Below are 22,070 nucleotides of genomic sequence, written 5' to 3'. Positions count from 1 at the left end.
AAAAACGAGCAAAGGAAGAATTTATTACATTTTGTTGGACATCAGGATTAAGTGGTGGAGCTTCCCCTTTAAAACAGCCAATTGAAAATTAGCTTAGTCACCTGTTAGTCACTTGTTAAACTAAGCTGAGCTGTCAACACTGGCAGTCTATCACATGTTGTTTCACAGCTGTATTATATTTATTGTGCTAATAAATATACTTTGTACAGCATATGATGTGTACATGAAGTTATATTTTTGTGAAGCTGCATGTTAAGGCTATGGTGCAGCTACAGCAGACTTAACACAGGACTTCAAATCAAACTTTAGGATTTCATGGAAAGAACACCATCTTTTTGTCATTTCATCTTTTACGTAACCGTATTTTCCGCTCTATAAGGCGCACCTAAAATCCTTTAATTTTCTCAAAAATCGACAGTGCGCCTTATAATCCGGTGCACTGTATGTATGAATTCTGGTTGTGCTTACTGACCGTGAACCAATTTTATGTGGTACACGACGCTCAAAAATCTGTTCAAAAATATTTTAGTACGACTTTAGTAAGCTATGGGGCCACACCACTTGATGGTAGCATTACGGCTACCGTAGTCAGGAGCCAAAACTCTGTTCGCTTCAGGTCCCAAAGTCAAACGAACACTGCGGCATCATTGAGAGTTAAAAACTGTCTAAATTCTTTTTTTTTTTTTTTTTTTAAAAGATACAAGGGATCAGCGCTGCTGCTTTACCAGGTATAACGATTAATTTTAGCATCCAGGCATCCATGAAAACAGAATTTATTAAATTTAACTGAGTAGTTAGTAGGAAGTTAGCTCGCTAGTTTCCACCTAAACATGATATACCATGTTCTGACTGAGAGATTTCTGAAAAAACTAAAACGTACAGCTCTGCTATCACTTCCAACATAAATGAAGACAGAAAACTAAAAAGCAGTGATGTCTGCAGGGTTACTGAATCGGCCTACTTGGTATAATGATTTGCTACGTGATTTCTAGCGACACAGCTATGTTAGCATAACATAAACACAGTGAAGCTGGAGGATGAACGCTAACTTTTTTCCACTTGATAAAGGTTAATGTGAGGGATTCTGGTGGTCAGGGACAAATGAAATCGCATGGCAGGATGCTGTAAATGGACCAAACTTCAGCCAGGAGAACAACTGAGATAATCCATCCACAATACGAGGTTAGTCATTAATATACTGCAACAACATGGGAATAGAGCAGCTGCAAGTGAATTCGGTACGCCTTATGTATGAAAACAGACCCGTTCATCGACAGTGTGCCTTATAATCCGGTGCGCCTTATGGTCTGAAAAATACAGTACTCCTTTACTATTAAATAACATGAATTTGAGCATGGTGTTTTTTGAAAGATGTTTTATTGGTGTATTAGTCTTGGCGAAGATCCTTCCTCTGAGTCATCTTTTTGTTACTATGTAGATTAAATTAGCAGTGTATTAATTTAATTGTGTCATACAAGTATGCATGTTAATCAAAGCTATGTACTTAACCGATTGTGCATTGAATTGCATTTTTGGAATGACTGAACAACTCTTAATCGAGAAGGCCTACATAATTGGCACATATATAAAATATGTATATATTCTTTAAATATATATTTTGAATACATTGAAAAATCTGTATGCACAGATAACTTGTTTTTAATAAAAAATAAAAAATAAAAATAAAAATAAAAAATTACCCTAGCTCTACATCGCAGAGGTAAGAACAAAACAAAAACACAAACAAGCAAAACAAAAACAAACAAAAACAACCTACACTTGGTCAAGCGCATATTCCTGTGCATAAACTATGTAGAGACAAGTTGAGCTACAGATTTCATTTGACAGATCCACAATGTCTGCTGTTCAGCCTTGAGCAGCCTCCAACAGACAAAACAGATTTGGGGGGGGGGGGGGGGGGGGGGCTCTCACCAGAAAAGGGGGAAAACTAATTTTTTGAAGTGGATTGCAACCACTGAAAATATTTTAAGCTCCAATCCAACATGGCCAGAACAAAGTTTCAAACTCAAAGGCTGGACATGTTGGCATTACACCGTCTAACAGTCCAGATAACTGCTACTTAAAATACCTTTTGATATAATTCAGCTTGTTTTAAAAAACAAAAACAAAAAGCACAAGTCAAACAATGCAGGTATGTTAAACAGTGTAGTGGAAATGAAAGTGAGATGACTGCATGAAGGGTGACTAAAGAAGTTAGAAGTTTGTGCTTCGCTTATTCTGCAGTGTTTGAGAAATTGCTTGTCAACCCTATGTTGCTAGCTCATTTTCTTCCCTGTATCGATAACAAGAGGCGTCGGCAGAAATGCAAGTTATAAAACACACACACACACACACACACACACACACACACACACACACACACACACACACACACACACACACACACACACACACACACACACACACACAAAAAAGTCACAGAAGACAAAATGACAGGTTTTGCAGGTAGAGTCTGGTCTTTCACACTGGAGGGTAAAATGTAGCAAAGACAGAATGCTTCCATTGTGCTAACCTGTTTAAGCAACTTTTATTACTCCACCATTCACAAAAACAAACTACTTGGAATTTACTTGCTGGTTTGACATCGCTTGCAGTGAACTGTTAGGGAAACTGAAGGTGGGCGGGGTAATGGAGCATGTCAATCTCCCATCCAGTTCTACATCCTGAGAATCAGGTTGAGGCGTGCATAGTCATCCCCATTTGTCTTTCTTAAATCTAAAAATGAATGTTTAAATTGTCAGACAGCCATAAAATAAATAAATACAAAACACAACCTGAATTGTATTGTTGCAGGTATACAATGTTCTCAAGCCCCAACTTCTAAATGATATCACTTTAGTTGAACTAGGTGCCCCTGCAACGGCTTCCAATTAATTTCAAAATTATTTTAATGATACTAATCACTTTTAAAGCATGAACTGGCCAGACTCCAGTATGAACCTCAATCTGACTTTGAATAGAAGCCAGCAGGATAGTCTGATTTCCCAAGAAGTGATTTATGAAAATCCTTTTACCGAGAGGACCGATCAAGTGTGTCGTCGTTGTAAGCCAGACAAACCTTTGCAATAATGGAAATTTGTGTTGCAAAACAATAAAAAATTATTAAAATGGAACCTGAAAAGCCTGTTTTAGACATGAGTAAAAACAAATTCCTCACTGTGGTTGCTTGCTCTTCTTCTCTTTAAAGAGAGCCCACAGTTTCTAATCTTACTACCACAAGTTCGCACCGTGTCAGCAGTCTCCTCCCCTTCGGTGTGCTCTCCATAGCGATTATACGTCTCCATGTCAGAGAGAGCACTCTCCAGTGCATCCTCTTCATAGTCAGTGTGGTAGTCGGATTCTTCTGATGCAAGGAAAGAGTGGGGGACAGGAAGCACACTGTGGGTGAATAAACTGGAATATTTGGAGTGTAGAATGGTGACAAATACACGTGGGTGTGCAGGTGTATAAGTCAGAACATTAGAAATGTCATACAGGGTGGACTTTGATGACAAATGCATTATAAATAGAGAGAAGAGGAATAAGAACAAGTTTGTAAATGCTTAGTTACTAAATTGCACAAAAACACATTCCCTTTTCCATCAGTGGGTTTTACACTGAGGCTAACAAGTCAGTCTCCTGACTTGTTAAAACTTGTGACCTAATAAAATATGACCTTTTGTTTGTGGGGTTTTGTTTTTCATTAGGTCAAGAATGACAAACACAAACACGGAGACATGAGCGTACTTAAAAAGTACTTTGAGTGTGGCTGAAAGCTGCAGTGTTGCAGTGTGTGTCAGTAGTTTTACCATCCACAAGAGGAGGTTTGACGGGCTCAATGCGGGACACAATTTCTGCCAGGTCAGTGAAGGAAGCATTGGGACATGTCACCACCTTAAAAAAAAAAAAAAAGCCACAGTCAGTTACAGGGACTACTGAGGAGGCATTATCGAATTGTAATCGCCTTTGAATACGCTTCCAAACTGTGTGCCAAGCATGCCAGCTGCAAGAAACACTATAATGGAGTCGTCCTCCTCTATATGAAAACCTTATTGTTATTACTTTATCAGAAAAAAAGAGCTTAAGGTCTAAAATGTTGCACTGTTAACAGCAAGTCATATAGCACAACCAATAAAATGTGAGAAAATGATCCCAAAATATTTAATTAACCAACTGGTCAATTGAATGTGAAAGGACTGCAAGTGGGGTGTTAAACTCACTTTAATAAATAAATAAATGAATAAATAAATTGTATCTTAAACTCTGGATGCAAGGAACATGGATTTTGAAGATAATTAGTCAGACTCGTAAGATTACTTAAGACCATAAACTACAGCAGAGCAGTGTTCTCCTCCTCGAGCTTCCCTTTTGTAGAAAATAGCTTTTATACCCTCTCATCTTTTCCTGACACATTTTGTTAACAGCTGTATTCTTTTAAAGGGATTTGTAATAGGACTGCTTACAAGTCCATTTGTTGCCTTTACATTGGATTCAGAGGAGTGAGATTTGAATATGGCTACTTACTAGTATTTCATTTTTAATTTGCATCTCAAAATCTGGCTGCTAAAAGCTAGAGAACAAAAGTTTTCAATGTCATTACAACCCTAAAGCAATGCATTTTACAACAACTTGATTAAGTTTAATATACTATATTGTATTGCATCACAATATTTTTGTGGTTTTACGTCAAAGAAAAGTCTATACTCTGCTGTTGATTTTTATTGAACTCTTTCATGTTCTAGTGTATGTCCATGTGTTGTTCACTGCCAACATCCTTACATTGCTTCTGCTTTGCGTGTTGTGGAATTCTTCTTGATGTCTGTCTTTCAGCATTTTTTCCACCACACCACTGCGACGCCACACATCAAACACAGTCTTGCCATGCTGGTACCCCACCTCCTAAAAATCACACAAACATATTCACATATCAGTACCATTTTCTATTTGCCAAAAAAGTTCTTTTTAAAAGTTGGTCTAGTGCAGGGGTAGGCAACTCCAGGCCTCGAGTGCCGGTGTCCTGGAGGTTTTAGATGTGTCCATGACCCATCACAGCTGATTTAAAGGGCTAAATGACTCCTCAGCATTTCTTGAAGCTCTCCAGAGGCCTGGTAATGAACTAATCATTTGATTCAGGTGTGTTAACCCAGGGTGCGAACTAAAACCTGCAGGACACCGGCACTCGAGGCCTGGAGTTGCCTACCCCTGGTCTAGTGTTTCAGATAATGAAAAACTTTTGTCTTACAACATCTGAAAGTTTCAATACTTGTTCATGATCAGGGGTAAAAGAGTTCAGGTGAAAACAAATTTCTGAAACTTACAGCAATTTCATCAAACTTGCCAAACTCTAGTGTACGGTATCTGTCGATTGGAGGTCTGATATACTCGCAGTAATCGCTGCTCTTCACAGACTCCAACTGTCTCACACAGCACACATAGGCCAGCCGAGTCTGAATCTCTGCCATGTTCAGCACCTGTGGAAATTAACTTATAAATCACTGAGACGATTTCCAAAAATATCATTATTTTTATTGATAGAATTAAAAACATTGCTGCACAGAATGGTGTGTCTTTACTCCTAATCAATCCATCACCTTAACTTTCTCAGCAAGGGGGTTAAGGCGTTTCCATAGCAGCCACCAGCCCGAGAGTGAGTCGCCGTAATTAGTGAGATTGGTTTCATCCCGGCTGCCCACATCAATAGCTATTACCACTTTGGCCCCCATGGAGCGCGCAACATCAGCTGGGAGAATCAGGGGAAGAAGACATCAAGACAAACAGCATACAGTACTGGTAAAATTAAAAATATATTGCTATAAGCAAACAGCTGAGCAACTACATCAAAGTACGGTTACTTTTAATACTTAATAAGGGAAGGTACAAACTGAATGTAACAAACCAGGCAGGTTGTTAATATAGCCTCCATCCATCAGCAGGTGTCCATCTTTCGGGTCACACAGAGGAGGGAGATATCCCGATAGAGACATGCTAGCACGGACATACCGCCATAGAGAACCTCAAATAACAAACAAGCAACTTAAACTTACTTAAAAGGCATAAAGCCTAACTGCAAGCAACCAATCTGAATCAACCGAAAATTAATCAGAGACTATTAAAAAGAGTCAGTTCATCTAGGACCACAAAAAAAAAAACACAATTCAGAAAAATAATCAAGATCAGAATGATTCTTTCAAAATAAATAAACTGAACACTGTATTTACCATCAGTGTGTACTCTCATGGCAGAGGCAGTGATGTCAGTTGTGATATTGAAATATGGGATCCAAAGGTCCTACATGACACAGAATTTACACTGGCCTCAGATCAGTATTCCAACAGCTGGGTCACACCTACTGTCATTTAGCTCACCTCAATCTGTTTGCTTTTGAAGACGTTGTTTATGCCAGAGTTGAAGGAAGCACCAGAAAACATGGATGTGATTGGATATGTCAAATCCAAGACCTTCCTAAATACTGAAGTCATTTCCTACAGGGAAAGCCAAAAGAGTCAAATTAAAACGAGGTTCAAATAAATGTTTCCCACCTCTAAGCAACTCAAGATATATTTGCTTAAGTGCAAAGCAGAACTAATCCCTAAAAGTTGAACTTCATTTTAATACAATTCTCACCTTATACCCAGCACTGCAAAACACCACACACACACACACACACACACACACACACAGTCATATTTTGTCTGACAAGTGTACATTTCTCAATCATTTGAACAATATTGACTATACAGTTTTGCTTCCTGTGACATCTTAATTTTCATCATTTGAGTCTGCTAAGAACAAACTTATTTTGAACCTTCTGTAGGCAAGAACAGAGCCAGAGGAGGACAGGCCATATACAACGTGGAAAACCAAAACCTACCAAATGTTCTGCCTGCAGACCTGAGACAGAGCAGGTGTCTCAAATCAGCTTTAATGGATATGTTCCAACAAAGTTACTTTTTTTTTTTTTTACAGTATTAACATGTCCATATGAATTTGTTTTTCTTAAAACGTGCTAGAAGTAGGGCTGTGCCATATCATAGCATCCAAAATACTGGTATCAATACCAGTAACAAGCCCTGCTAGTTGTCAATACTGCGTCACGAGTATTACACTATAAAGCTACTTCTGGCATCTTGCCTCAATGCCTTCAAAAAAACTGCAAAACTAATTTTGACGCCACACCCCACACCCTTGGTCAATTTGTTCACTCCAGCTTGTAAGCTAAAATGCTCATCTGTAACATTACCTGCATGTTTAACTTTCATGTCTTCTAGCTAAGATTTAAGATATAACACATCAACACTGTCAACTTGTGAGGTGGGGCTAACTTTTAGAGCAGAAAATCCAGGACAGTGATATCAAATTCACTTTGATCTTAGCAGGCTGGACCAGTGAAACATGATAAATGTGTTAAGTTAAAGAAAAAGTTACGATAGTTCATTAGACAGGCAGTCCTGTAATTATAAAATATAAAGTTTTGTTAATTTACTGTGGGCTCACTAATAGTTGAAAATTTACTTTCCTGTCATTTAACTGTTTATCTGTTAGTTAATTACTTTGATGGATGGGTAGTCTTTATCAATAGGAAAACTTATGAAATTATAGTGGACTGATTCTGGCCCCCGGGACTTATGTTACCTAGGGTTACCTAACATGGCACAGTTTCGGAGTACTCCATTTCCTTGTTGATCACTGTGATAACTCTTTACATTACTGTCTTTTCCACATGCAGTAAGAGAACATGAGAATGAGTGGGGCTTGCAAACACAGATCGATGCATACTAAATAGGGATACAGCTGAAGTGTTACATCTAAGGCTACGTCCACACTAGCCCGGATAGATTTGAAAACGGCGTTTTTGTCTGAAAACGCTCCGCGTCCACACTAGCGTTTTCAGTCGTTTTCACAGAGTTCTGCGTCCACATTGAAACGGCCGAAAACGCTTACGTTCCAGTCCTGCGCATGCGTGAAACGCAAGAAGATTCAGCCTGCCTCATTTCTGTCTGCCGTTTATTTACTTTCCGGCTCTTTGAAACGTCGCGGCAAAATGTTGAGGAAAAGCACCGAGTTTTTTTTTTTTTTAAATGGACTAACAATGAGGTGGAGTTGTTGCTGCGAGTAACACAAAAGTACAAAGTTGCAAAAGCGAGTGAGAATTAAAGAATTTGAAGAAAAGCGATCTGAAGCATGTACAAACTGATATTAACCTTTAATAGGGCTGTCAAAATTAAGCGCAAACAGAACAACTGCTGTATAATGCCCTCCGCTATCTTTGTTTAATTGATCACATGACTAACATGCATTTTCGTTTTCGAAAGTCTCCATTTTCGCTGTCCACACTGCAACGCATAAGCACCGTCTTCAAATGTATGCGTTTTCGAGAGCGTTTTGAAAACGCTGCATTTACTTTCGGTGCCGTCTCAGTGTGGACGGGAGGCCAAAACGGAGAGAAAACGATGTGTGGACGTAGGCCAAGTCATTCTAAGGCAGAGAGCTACTCAATGGCAGGAAAAGGACTTGTACGTGATATGAAATGGTGGTTAATGTGCTCAGCATGGTTTATCAAATTAAAAGCAGGACTGAGATCTAAACTGGATTAGACTTAAATCATTTCAGGAAGAAAGTCTCACATCCATGTATAACTAACCCAATTTAAAGCAAGATTAAAACATGCTCTAGATTGCTATCATTAAAAGTTTGACACTGATCAAATTCAAGACTTCTCTGCTCAATGTCATTCCAGGAAACCATACCTCCATTTTATTTTATTTTATTTTTTAAGCAACATTAGAAGAGGGGAAAGGAAAAAAACAAAAACAAAACCCAAAACAATTATATTGTGGTTGAACTTAGAGTTCTGGTAACTGCCTCAGAAGTGACTTTTAAAGAAAGAATGGGACAACTTCTGAATAGTTTATGGAAAACAAAGCAAAGCAGATGTCAGTGCATTCAGAAAGATTTAGATCTGAAATACTACAGTAATTGCCACTTTGACTCTTACCATAGCCCATTCTCTAGCTCTTATCCTCAAGCGACTGTGGCTACGGTCCTCTGCATATAGAGCGCCCATCAGGGAACCAATTGATGTTCCGCCAGTTAGGTCTACGGGGATGCCAGCTTCGCGTAGTGCACGCATTATACCCACTTGAGAACAACCCCTGGTTAGAAGGGTGGGGGAACAAACATGGAAAGCGAAAAATTTAACAAAGAAAAGACTGACATAAATAACCAGCATCATTAGGAGCTGATGTCGTATAATGTTGTCTTTAAAATTATGATGAGAAACAAGTATGTGACAAACATTACCTGGCCCCTCCTCCTCCCAGGACAAGAGCAATAGCATTGCCTGTAAGAACACGAGCCAGGCGGGAAAAGTCAGAATGGCGATCTGCTGGTTTCTCAAACACACGCTGATACAGCTCCAACTGCAAAAAAAGCAAAGTACTGCTAAAAGAAGATGACGAAACAAGTGGGATAAGAATGAATGTACTGATGTTGAAAGACAGGAAATAAGAAAAACTACGAAATGCCAAGCTGAGGGTGGATCTGAAAGGAGGGAGGGGGAAAAAGAAAAAGGGGGGGGGGGGCTTTTATACACACAGCACATTCTGGCCATGTCTTCCATTCTCACCAGTTTGGGCTGGCTTCGTTTGGAGAAGACCCTTCGGGGACAGGCAAGGTGGAGGTGTCTGGAAATCCAGCTTCGCATGTTGAGCCAGTCTACGGTTCCTTTGGGTGCAGGACCATCTTCTCTGTGCAACAGCACAAGCTGCTTCTGCGCACGCACTGCACTTCCTTCCAACATACGCTCCAACTACAGAGAAAGCAGCACAGATATTTTAGAACATTTCCCTGGGGGAAAAAAAAGGAAAAGGGCAGCAAACTTGTGCAAATCCTTTATACATTTTTGGATTATTGCAAAGGTTTCATGAAACAAACAATTACTTTTCTTAATCATATCTGAAAAAATACAATGTTCTGTTATCTTTAAAAACTGGAGTGAAGGAATAAGCAGAAAAAAAAGTTCCACTAAATATACATTTTAAATAAATAATGTCCTGGTTCAGGCATTCTTGTGTGACCAACAGGCCATGCATCTTTTTAAGGTATAGTGTGTCTGTAACATATACACCACCTTTCGTGCCCTGAAAGAAAAGAAAATAACATTTAAAAAGAAAAAAAAAAAAAAGAAAAGGCAGCTCATTGCTTTTGAGATTCTTCTCCACATGAACTGTTTACCTGCATGAAGTCAAAGATTTGTCCAAGTCATTTCTGAACAAAATAGAAACCAGAAAGCTTCCAGTACCAAACTTGCCAATTTCATACAAAACTGTTTTTAAATGAACTGCAGAATCTTTGTTAACTGAGTTATTTACCCTGCAGGTGGTGCATCTCACCACACTGCCGCTTTCAGGTATTTTTCTGATTTGCTGGCAGAGTTGACAAGAAGCCACATTCACAATAATTTGTGAATGTGGCTTCACAGTAATTTGGGGGTGTCTTTGCATGATTTTAAAGTGTAGCTCTAACAGCTGCTAGTAATACACCTCTCTCTTCTCCTGGGAACCAGTGAACACCTCACCTCCCCTACAGTAGGGTCCTGCTCTCCTAGTCCCACAATAATGATGCAGTCAGCCTGACGGATGCACCTCTGTGTCCACGGGGTCAGTGTGTAGTCAGTCTGGTAAAGAACTATGCGATGGATGTCTTCTTGTTGGCCCAGCCAGCTGGACAGACGGTACTCATGAACACTAAAGAGGAAAGGAGTCCATTAATGACAGGCAGCATTGCTTTGCTGGCAGCATCCAAGACATCCATTTTCCTCTTGTGCCAATAGAGCAAACTTTAGCAGAATTTAATGAGCGTGAAAGACAAAGCACAAAGAAAATAAAAACCAACAGACAGCAGTAAGACACCGAAAAAGACTCATTTTATTTAAGGTTTGAATAAGAGAAGATGGACCTGCAAAATTGCATAAAATGTTTGAATCTGGCACAAAACATACCTGTCAAGTGCAGCAGCTCCAAGACGCTGTTTGATAATAGCACTTGTCAGTAGAAGAGTGGGACCTTTAAGTGAGAGATCATAGATTACACCCATGAATGTCTACTTCAAGGAGGTGTTACGTCCAAGTTAAAGACAGCTGGAAGGTGATTTGATTTTGGTTCAATTCCAGTTCAAATTAGGATGCAAATAGGAATCCAGAATTCTTAAGGGGAGAGCATTTCCATCATGGCAGACAAACAGCCCCTCTAATCATGCCTCCATGTCCTCGATAAGAAGTTTTGGAAAATGACAACAGACTGGGTGAAGAGCAGCCTACTGCTGGTCATATGTTTAAAATAAAAAATCATCCATGACCTGAAGCGTTTTCTGTGTCGAGAACAACAGTGAATGATTATAAGCCAAATTTGAGCTTCCATATCTCTTTCCATTCTTACCTATTGCAAGGAGTGCATGCTGCAGCTCTAGAGTAAAGGCAGTAAGAGGCACCTCTTCTGATACTGGCAGGACTGCCACAGTGGAGAGGTTGGAGGCTTGGTTTCCTGCATCCCACTTACTTCCTGGTGTGTGCAGGGCCAAACTGCGAGCTGGAGATGTGTTACAGATTTGCAAATGGTGAAAAAACAGATTTAATACCAGAAATGATGGGAGAACCTAACCAATTAAAACACGTGTAGACCATGCATATGTTCAATCCAAAGTTTGTTTGTTTTTTTCCCAGCCCCTACATGAAGGACTTTCTGAGAAGTTTTTAGCAAGAGCTAAAGAAAAATTACAAACCTTATTAATTACAAACAGTATCAAAACATTTTCAGTTAATTATAATTAAACACAAGATATTTGTTTATCCATTAACAAACAGATGTGCCACACAATCACTGCCTTTATGGTACGTCAACACAAACTGCCAGTATGTCTGAGCCAGGAAAGAGCCTGCAAAATAGGCAGCATAGCACACAGATGTACACACCTGTCAGAGGACCATTGACCTGCTGCAGTATCTTCTGTCCGAGTAAGTGGATCAGCCTGGTGACAACCTGAGATGCACATTTTATAATCAGCCCTGTTACTCAGACTCTGCAGTACAAAGTCATTTCCTGACTTTATTTTAAATGTTTATTGTGATGAGTTTCAGTGAATGCAACATGTTATTTTTTATTAGTTTGATTAAATGTATTAATTATCTGTATTATTTTCATGATTACTTCAAGTCTTTTTTTGTTTAAAGGAAAGGGACGGGTGAGGCAATAGCGCTTGTTCTCTCCAGTAAAAAAGATTACTTTAACAGAATTATTTTCAAATCAGATGAATTTAACACATTAGATTAGGCCTACCTGAGGGAATTTCCTCTTGATAGAGCAAAGTGCACCTTCTGGTAGCTTGGCCAGCTCAGAGTCTCGTACAGCGTGTACTGTGGTCGCTCTGTTCTGACGGGTCAAGGCCTCCACCTGCGTACAGACAAGTCATTAATTACACAAAATCCAAACAAAACCTATCCAGGAATGCAAGTAAATAACTAATTGGACATCTTAATAACAAAAATGTTGATATAATTATTTATCATTTTATAAATAATAGTACAGAATTTATACCTGGAATTTGCCATTTCTGTATCAATTATTTCGTTTAGAGCAGGCACTGTATATTCTGAACAGACATCTGATTGTCTCCTTCGATTAAAAATAAATAAACAAATAAATAAGAATACATCCGAAGCTAAAAGGCTAAAATTAACCTCTACCCCTCATCTAAAACTGACATCTGAGCCATGCGAAATTTGTCTCACAATCACTATCACAGAAGCTCCAATGACAGCGTCTCTCCTCCAGGTAACAGTAACCATAGGATCCATTAACCCAGGTATTATTAGAAGCATTGAACCAGTCACACCAGCTGACAGAGAGGTGGATGAGTTAAACCAAGTGACTTTGCTTTACACAGGTTGAAAATACCATATTAGAGTTTAATTTGAGAAAAACTTGGCAGTACTATTAAAATATTTAGGAGATACTTTAGAATCAGATTTGATCATCGTCATCAAATCATGTTTATATAAAAATGTATCCCAAAGTCATGCTGCTCCCCCCCCCCTTTTCCCTTCCACATAATATGAAGTGCAGTAATTTCAAACAATCCATTTATTACGGTTTTTTTTGTAAATATAAATACATCATGGGACCCAAAACTTTTGACCAGTATTGAAGGTTAACAACACCCACACTCCTCTGGCAGCCTGGCAAATGAATTTGGTGCATGCTTTTGTCTAAATGCACTTGGAACTGTCCCAAAAAGAGCCCGAGACAAAGAGCATGAAAAAGATAAAAAAAATTATCTGGATTATTTTTTTATGCATATTCTATTTCAGCTGCCTTTTGGATACATTTTTTGGTCTTTTTTTCCCCCTTTGTTTAAATATATCCCAAGATGTACTGGTCTTAGTCTGCATTTGCTGAAAGTAGAAAGTAGAACATACAGGAAATCCAGTCTCATCAGCCATATGCAGTATACTGACAGCTAATAGGCAGTTCCATTTCTGATATTAACATTGTAATTTTTTATATCTAACCTTTTAACAGGTTCTTATATGAAAACAAACAGCTAGTGTTGTTTGATACAACATGGATATTAATAGTCTTCCATCAATTCTTCCCCAGCTGTCACGGTGCTTACCACGCCAATCAGGTCACCACGTCCGTACTCCCCTATCAACTCTTTCTTGCCATCCTCCTTCATGATTACTGAGCGCAGTCGACCACTCAGCACTATGAAAGTGCTGTCTGATTTCTCTCCCTGCCTGCAAAAAGAAAAGAAAATACAGATAACTTCAGTCTACTGCAAATCTGCAAACAACTCACATTTCCAAATTCAGCTTCCCCTCCCTCGATTAGTATTTATTAACTTGTCCCGCATGAACCAAGTAATGCCTGTAGTGTTACGAGTTGATTTCACACATGAGACACAAGGCAGCAGAGGAATACCTGTAAACAGCCCTGCCAGCTTCGACAGCCATCCAGTCAAGAGCAAAGTCTATTTGCCTGACAAAAGATGACATCCTCTTCACCACAGCATGAGCAACATTCAGCACCACTTTGGGCTCCACTCGCATTATCCTAAGGAATAAAGAAGAATCCATAAAAGGACAAAGTAGAAGTAGCCATCTTTGTTTTCCCCTCCAACTCTACAGTGCTGAACATCACAACAGTGTGAGGATGTGTGTCCAGGTCACTCACTCATAAAAATGTGTTTTGGAAATAGAGAGGAAGCTGCAATCTCGCTGAGCTCGAACTGTAAATATGAGGGGCTCTCCGGTCAGAACAGCAAGGTGACCAACAAGCTCTCCAGGATGCGTTACAAACAGGCGCAATTCTTCTTCACGGTCAATCATCCGCTGGTAAACATGGAGGAGGCCAGAAATCACGAAGTGGATGCTCACCTCCTAAAACACCAAGAGGGAACGATTGAGAGAAAATGCTCAGATTTAACAGTCCGACTCTGAATGCTGTTAACAATCAGGTGGTGAAATACTGAATTCATGATTTTTAAGATGAGTAATACCGGTGTTGAAATTCAAATTTTACTGTTGAAAGCATTACAGGCAAGTCATTCCCAGTCATCCCTTAGATTTTTAAATGACTGATTAGTTTGTTTACTTTATAAGCTTAACCTGTTTCCCCTCTTGCGTATGAATCAGGATAGCCTTTAACCATATGATAGTATAAGGGGGCCGCATTCTAATTCTTCCCACAAGCAAGTTCACATGGACACAACTTTACATGCACACTAGTTTCCCAGGTCGACCCTCTGCAATGCATGGACACTGTCCAGTGGAGGCATAAATTAATCAAGAGCTGAAATGAAGTAAAATATTAAACAGAATGAAAAGTAGCTAGGTTCTAGTTGCTGCTCCAACCTGATCTCCCTGACGAGCTACCACAGAGCCAGCTTTGACATGGTGGACGGTTACTCTGCCTTCAAGCAGACTAGGGTCCTGCAATAGAAAAAGACACTCTAAATACCCACTTATGATGACAAGACTGTGGATTTAACATTTTCCCACTTAACATGTCACAAAAATAAATTTAAAAGGGTGCATTGAAAGGATCAGAACACTGACACCAGCTGAATTTTCTCCAATTAACCCCTCACCTGCAGCTGGATGATTCCCAGCAGGTCTTTCTTAGCAGCTTGGAGGATTGCACTGCTTTTACCAAGATAGGTAGCATCAGCGTGCCCTCCACTGTCTGTATAGTGAAATACTTCAGATGGTGTGTGTTGCATTGTCACACTCTTCTTCAGACTAGACTACAAAGACAGGCACAGGAGAGAAACTACTATGGAGGAAGTAGGTAAGATGCAGCAGATACTGTGCTATTGTGTTACATTTACACACAAGACCTGTCACCACGCTTCAATGTAAAAAGCAGACCTTACTTTGTGAGTGATAGGACTTGATGGAGCCTCCTCAATGGTAACTCGAGCTCGTTCCCAGGCCATGCTCAGGTCATTACCTGTAACTCAGAAAACAAAGGATTAGGATAACAAGTACATCTGTGCAGGAAATTAATACAGCCATGTGGCATTTGATGATCGCTTATGTCCAAGGCAGTGACCCACCTGTGCATTCAGTGGGCATAGAGGTAGATCGCAGCTTCCTGGTTGAATGGCTGTCCTTTACACCATCTGCAAAAGTCAAGTGCCAGCACTGGATCAGTTTCAATACAAGACAAAGTTGAAACTGAACGGCATGTAGTGCATGTTTGTGTGTGTGCTTGACCTGTCTCTGCAGTGTTTTCAGCGGTTCCGGCAGGTAATTCGTCCTGGAAGTGGAGACGTCGAGTCATCTTTCCAGTATTTGCTTCTGCCATCACATTGTTTATATTGGTCAAGGGCACTGCTTGACTCTCCTGTCAGTCAAGGAAAAAAGTAAATAAATAATAATAAATGCATCATAACTTGTGTGACACAGTCGTCATGACTATGTGTATGCACATAAATACTATAGGTGTCCAATAACAAATTCTGCTCCTACCAGATTGAAGAGCTCAGTTGTTAGGCCCAGATAGTTATGCAAAGCCAAAAAGGTGACTCTTTGGAGGCGCACCATAATTATCTGGGGTGGGAAAAAAAAAAAAAAAAAAAAAAAAAAAACCCTAGCTACAACATGATATGTAGTATATTCTGCTAATTGTTGTATGTTGTAGCTCCAAATTAGATGTTTAATTGGAGAAAAAACAAACACTACATCGTGCAATCTGTTACCTGAATGACGCGTACAAGTGTCTCAGGGTATTTCTTAAACACTGACTCGAAGGCTGAAGCAGGTAAGCGTAAGATGGTGGAGCGAGTTGCAGCTCGTGCCGACACAGTTTTATATGGAGCTGGATAACCCTGGCAAAATCGAAGATAAGAATCAGAGAAATCTCATCCACATCTTTCACAGCTATCTATTAGGAACTGTCCTCTAAGTAATAAATTGGGCTAAGGATACTTTCCCCAAGGTTTATTACGTGACCTGTACGTGTACCTGTGCTTGCAGTATTTTAATGTGGCCTAAATAACTGTCAACACTTCAACGCAAGTGTGATAGTGTTTAAATGGTTTCTATGCAATGGCAACAAAGTAACAAGATATGAAAAAGTTATTCTATTGTAATAACTGATTTTTTTATACATTACATACGTGGTTTGAGTTCATTACTGCACAATCAGTTCCAAACAACATCAATCTGAGTGTGTGAAAAGGATGACAATGATGTATTTTAAGAAGAGAAAAGCAAAGTCGAAAAGATGCAGCTTTAAATAAACTAATTACAGCAAATACAAAGTACATTAATTTTGTTTCAGGGGCATGAAGGTAATGAATAAACAAATCAAACTGACACAGACACTTCAGAAGGCAAATGAGGACATAACCTAGAGAGAGAAAAAACAGGAGCTCACAGTGATAGTGTCCAGAATACTGAGCAGGCTGTGGACGCTGTCCCCGGGGAGGACATCCTTCACCACTGATTCTGTGCCATCCTGCAATACAAAAAAGAAGAATACAGGACATGATGCCAACAAAGTAATATTAATAAGGTAAAAATATTTCACACTTTCTAAACAAATCTGCAGACATCTAGTTGGATGAAAGTAGGACTTCAGCTAAGCAGACATGATTAGAATTTAAGCAAGCCAACAACATATTGGGATGCCACTCTTGTTGTGATGGCAAAAATAAAGTAGTTACTATTTATTCTACTGTCCTCTGGTGTTCATGCTTTATCATTAGAAGTAAAACTGGAAAACAGAAAAGGCGCTGAAAATGAATGTAAATTAAATTAGGTACAGTTTGGAGCCGACCTTGCATCACACTTTTTAAACTGAACTTTAATAATGACCAGTGGGCACAGTTGTTAAAATTGCAATACAACTTTTGAATTTACCATTTTCTATATAAATTGATGTAATGTCACAGGTCAGTAGGGCTGGGCCATATCATACTATTCACGGTAATACCAGTATAATGTTAGGCAATGATAAGAAAATGAAATATCGGGCTGGAATATGGGTAAACGCGCATGTGCAGTGCCTTTGTTTTCATATGCACATGGCGGCGACGGAGAATGAGAAGGGCAAAAGCGGATTGTTGAATGAAACAGATGAACCAGAATTGGTTTGTAAAACTGGTACAACTTCAATGATGTGGAACTGGTTTGGGCTTTCATCTGTCAGATACACACCAAAGCACATTTTTTGGTAGAGCATGCAAGCAGGCCATCGTTATTACCAAACCGATTTTAGGTGGTACACCGCGCTCAAAAATCTGTCAAAAGTGCTTTAGTTCGACTTTGCTAAGCTACGAAGCCGCACCGCTTGATAGATTGTCGGAGCATTATGTCTACCGTAGTCGGGAGCAGTGTTGGTCAAGTTACTTGAAAAAAAAAGTAATCGGTAACTAATTACCGATTACTTCCCCAAAAAAGTAATCCCGTTACTTACGGATTACTTATTTTCCAAAGTAATTAATTACTTAGTTACTTTTTAAAAACACGGATTTACAACCTGAATAGATAAAGCAATAGATCTTTCAGCCCAATTCTACTTTTTCTGCATAATCCATCATACAAAATGTAATCAAATGGAAAAGTCTCTTTTTTTTTAAAACTTGTTTTATTAGTTTTAACCTTTTAACTTTATGCATCAAGCAAAAATTTAATTATATGCAACATTCTCTGACTGGAAGAAATTTGTTTAACATTTAAACTTATTTTCTGCACATTCCAGCACATAAATTTATTTATTTTTTTTGTGTTTACACTCACTCTTTCAAATAGATGCAAGTAAAACACAGCAGAAAATAAATAAAGTCAAAGACTAGCGGTCCTGTTGCTCTATTTTCACCTGTAAAGCAGGAGTGGCGTAGGCGGAGGTTTGCCCTTGTGCAGGTGTGCCGCAGCGGTCAGTTGAAGAATCCGCGAGTTTCTCTGTGAGTTTCCCATTACGTGGTAGCGCACTCCCGGTGCTTGCTTGGAAGTTTAGGGGGGGTTTTTTCGCTGTAAAAAGAAGTTTTCTTCCCACGCACAACCGACGCTAATGTTTTTGTCACTTTTTATGGAATCAAACTCAAAAAAAAGGTCAGTACTTCCAAGCTTTAGACGCTGCACAGTCATACTCTCTCCCGCACTCGATATATAATCCACTGTTGATCTGCACACAGCTGTTGTCACGAACGTCGCACTCGCTTACGTCACTGTCATGAGACATTTTCGCAAAAAAAAAAAAAAAAAAAAAAAACGGTTTTAGTAACGCAGTAACGCAGCGTTCCTACGGGAAAGTAACGGTAATCTAATTACCGTTTTTGCAATAGTAATCCCTTACTTTACTCGTTACCTGAAAAAAGTCATCAGATTACAGTAACACGTTACAAGTAACGCATTACTGCCCATCTCTGGTCGGGAGCCTCGCGGAGTAATACGTACTGTGCTTCAACATAATATTACCGCATTGTGTGTGTGTGTGTATAACCTCTTTTTTAGTTTTGTGGATATTATACGTGGTTATGCTGAGGATATGTCAGCCAATTTGTACTGGAAATGCCTTTTGGTTAAACTGTCAGCAAGGAATTTGCACTTGCACTTTTAAATGTTTATATTTTTGGCCATATTGCCCTGCCCTACAGGTCAGTAAGAATAAAAAAAAAAAAAAAACAATATTACTTGCATTAAAAAAAAAAAAAAAAGGCAATAAAATTTCAAAGGTAATTAAGTTTCAAAATTAGCCTAAAGAGAGAGTCAAATGGAAGACAACACATCATTCACATACATTCTCTTGTATGCACAACTCAAGTCTTCCATCCTGGACCACGTAGATGCTGTCATCATCATCTCCTGGTTTGAAGAGGCTTTCACCCTCCTGTAGCTCAATAAACACCATATGTCGACACAGTTCCAGAAACAGAGGCTTCTCAAAATGGCCCAAGACCCTACAAGTTGAAGAACAAAAGCAATTTAAAAAAAAAAAAAAAAAAAAGAAATTAAAAAAAAAAAAACCACACACACACACACACACACACACACACACACACACACACACCTGACATTTTTCAGCATATACAGGACCTCAGAAGGCAGATTCGAGCTCTGCACTTCAAACTCTGTTAGATCAGCTTCCAGCAGGGAGGGAGGGGGTTCCTTGGGCTGCAGGGTGGGAGGGTCTCTCCGGATCCTCAGAATTCTGTCAGGAGGAGAAAAACAAACAAACAAACAAACAAACAAACATGTACTTTAAAAACAAAACACTAATTTCACAAAAAGCCTTGAGTACACAGAATATAAAAATGTGTTCTTTCGTCATACTTGCGGGCTATGTTCAGAACTTTGGTTCTTTTTCGTATGCGCTGTGGTTGCTTTGATGGCGAGGGATGGGATGGAGAAGGAAGCGAGGAGAGTGTCTTAACCTACAAAACAATATTCAAATATATTTTGTTTATTGCGCGCCGAAAAAGAATTTCATCCAAAGCTGTACTTCTACTTAAGAAATATTAAAACTGATTTTTTTTATTTTTTTAAAACTGCTGGATTAAACAAAGAAAGGCTGTTTATCATTTATCATCAAGCCAAACTACTCAAGGCATTTTCAGTCATTGTGTATTAGGGTTAAACTATAGTCTTAGTAGTGTTGCCTATGAAATTAATAGGAAACTACAACTAGAAGTTAACATCAAGTATTTTTGGACATCAACTGTTGACATAAAAGCATTAAAAGCAAAATTCACTAGTTTTTATAGAGCAGATAACCATCTACTAGACTATACTAATAGATTATACCAAGAGAGTGTGTATGAGCCATCAACAGAACTGAGGAGGAAAAAAAGAAAAAGACAACCTTTCGCATTATCTTCCTTCCATAGAAAAGCACTTTATCTCGTTTCCTGAATCGATAGTGAGGTACACCCGGTTCTTGATTACCTTGTCGGAAAATCCAAAAATATAATGCAGATAAACAACAAATGTCATTCTGCAGCAAGTGTAAAAAGTGATATATATATATATATATATATATATATATATATATATATATATATATATATATATATATATATATATATATATATATATATATATATATATATATATATATATATATATATATCTCAGCAAGAGGTCAGATGACTCACGGGCATGTTTGAATCTCCTGTAAAGGAAGAGCACCACAATCCCAATCAGCACAACTGCAACCATAGCTCCAATCAATACACCTGTGAGCTAGAAGACAAACAAGACTGATGAGGCAATAATATGATCACATGACACCACAGTTACATAGAGTACAGCACGTTTGTAAAATTATTGTTTTTAGTCCAACTTTGCATCACAATTAAATTATCCGTATAACTGTAAGCAAAACGAGCTCTACTGAGTGGAAAATCGCCTGATTTGATAACACTGTATCCAGGGCCCTCATTTCTTGTACAAAACACAGGCACTCAATTTCCATTACATACCATGCTGGTCTGCATCCTCTCCTCCAAAAACTGTGGCAGCCGTGCACGGAAATCAGTTCTGCTCATCGTTGCCACCTAAATATAACACAACAGATTCAAGTAATACATGTTCAACACTGGTAGCTTCCGACTAACTGACTTTTCTCCTTTCAAACAAAGTTAGGAATAATTTTAAATGGAATTATGCGCTTACTGAACTGGCCATTTTGCACAGGTCTCCATCATCCTTTCCATGACACTCTAACCTATAAGACAAATCTCTATTAACGCTGAGTCTGCAGCCCAAAAATCACATGCCATCGAGGGGAACCAAAAGTTGCTGAGGAAAAGGCAAAAATTAAGAAGGGGAACACGGATTTGTATGTTAGCAGCCACTCTCGCCATGTAGCGTCGTGTCACCTTCTTAATTCATCTTAATAAAATTACCAAAACACGATTAGGTGTTATAATTAGCCAGCAACAAAGTAACTTTCGATAGACGTCAAGCTTTAGACCAGCGGTCCCCAACCTTTTTTGCGCCACGGACCGGTTTATGCCCGACATTATTTTCACGGACCGGCCTTTAAGGTGTCGCGGATAAATACAAAATAAAACTAGTACCGGTACCGAAAAAAAGAAGATTTATTCATAACACACGTGAAAAGACCCAGGAAAACCGAGTTAACGATAACAAAATAACGCTGAAAACCGATAAAAACCCTGAAAACCATACATTTCACACCTGAGCCTCAACTCTCGCGGCCCGGTACCAAACAACTCACGGACCGGTACCGGTCCGAGGCCCGGGGGTTGGGGACCGCTGCTTTAGACGATTTACTGAATACGTCTGAATGGAGTAGCTAACGTTAGCTAAAATAACATTCGCTAGCAGCTGTCCAGCTGACTGAGAGTAGCTGCTTCACAAGTTATCTTGAAGAACTAAGATAGTCAAACTCTGTGAAGTTGACAGGGTGTAAAAAACACGAGGCTTACTTTTCGAGCATCCTGGGGTGCCGTTTTCAAGCTGATAACATAGCTAAACAGAAGCTAGAATAAAGTTAGCGAGAAGCTAACAAAGTTTTATGCTGTCATTTGCTTAGCTCCGCCCT

General features: G+C 39.1%; 1 protein-coding gene across 2 annotated transcripts; it reads right to left on the bottom strand.

The window, feature by feature from the left end:
• Positions 1–1,909: 1,909 nt before the first annotated feature.
• On the bottom strand, positions 1,910–22,070 carry pnpla7a (patatin-like phospholipase domain containing 7a). Of its 2 annotated transcripts, none has more exons than XM_084934992.1 (36): positions 21,955–22,070; positions 21,176–21,227; positions 20,983–21,057; positions 20,656–20,743; positions 20,364–20,446; positions 19,835–19,935; positions 19,572–19,712; positions 19,302–19,461; positions 16,938–17,018; positions 16,258–16,386; positions 16,028–16,108; positions 15,773–15,902; positions 15,613–15,678; positions 15,430–15,506; positions 15,145–15,300; positions 14,909–14,986; positions 14,229–14,434; positions 13,977–14,108; positions 13,669–13,792; positions 12,333–12,446; positions 11,969–12,035; positions 11,436–11,585; positions 11,000–11,063; positions 10,577–10,745; positions 9,626–9,808; positions 9,301–9,419; positions 8,996–9,152; positions 6,366–6,482; positions 6,219–6,288; positions 5,897–6,013; positions 5,592–5,740; positions 5,319–5,471; positions 4,780–4,899; positions 3,810–3,894; positions 3,249–3,364; positions 1,910–2,736 (listed from the first exon to the last, which is right to left on the bottom strand). In XM_084934992.1, the coding sequence occupies exons 1-36, from the start codon at positions 21,963–21,965 to the stop codon at positions 2,731–2,733; spliced, it is 3,927 nt and encodes a 1,308-aa protein (XP_084791118.1). In that variant the 5' UTR covers positions 21,966–22,070; the 3' UTR covers positions 1,910–2,730. The 2 variants fall into 2 exon arrangements, with proteins under 2 accessions (XP_084791118.1, XP_084791119.1); XM_084934993.1 differs by having other exon boundaries at positions 3,249–3,361.

The sequence above is a fragment of the Perissodus microlepis genome, chromosome 7 (assembly GCF_051167445.1).
Source record: "Perissodus microlepis isolate ML-2025 ecotype Zambia chromosome 7, ASM5116744v1, whole genome shotgun sequence".
Taxonomy (NCBI): Eukaryota; Metazoa; Chordata; class Actinopteri; order Cichliformes; family Cichlidae; genus Perissodus; species Perissodus microlepis.
The sequence above is the reverse complement of the archived record's forward strand: the minus strand, read 5'-3'. Positions and strand labels throughout refer to the sequence as shown.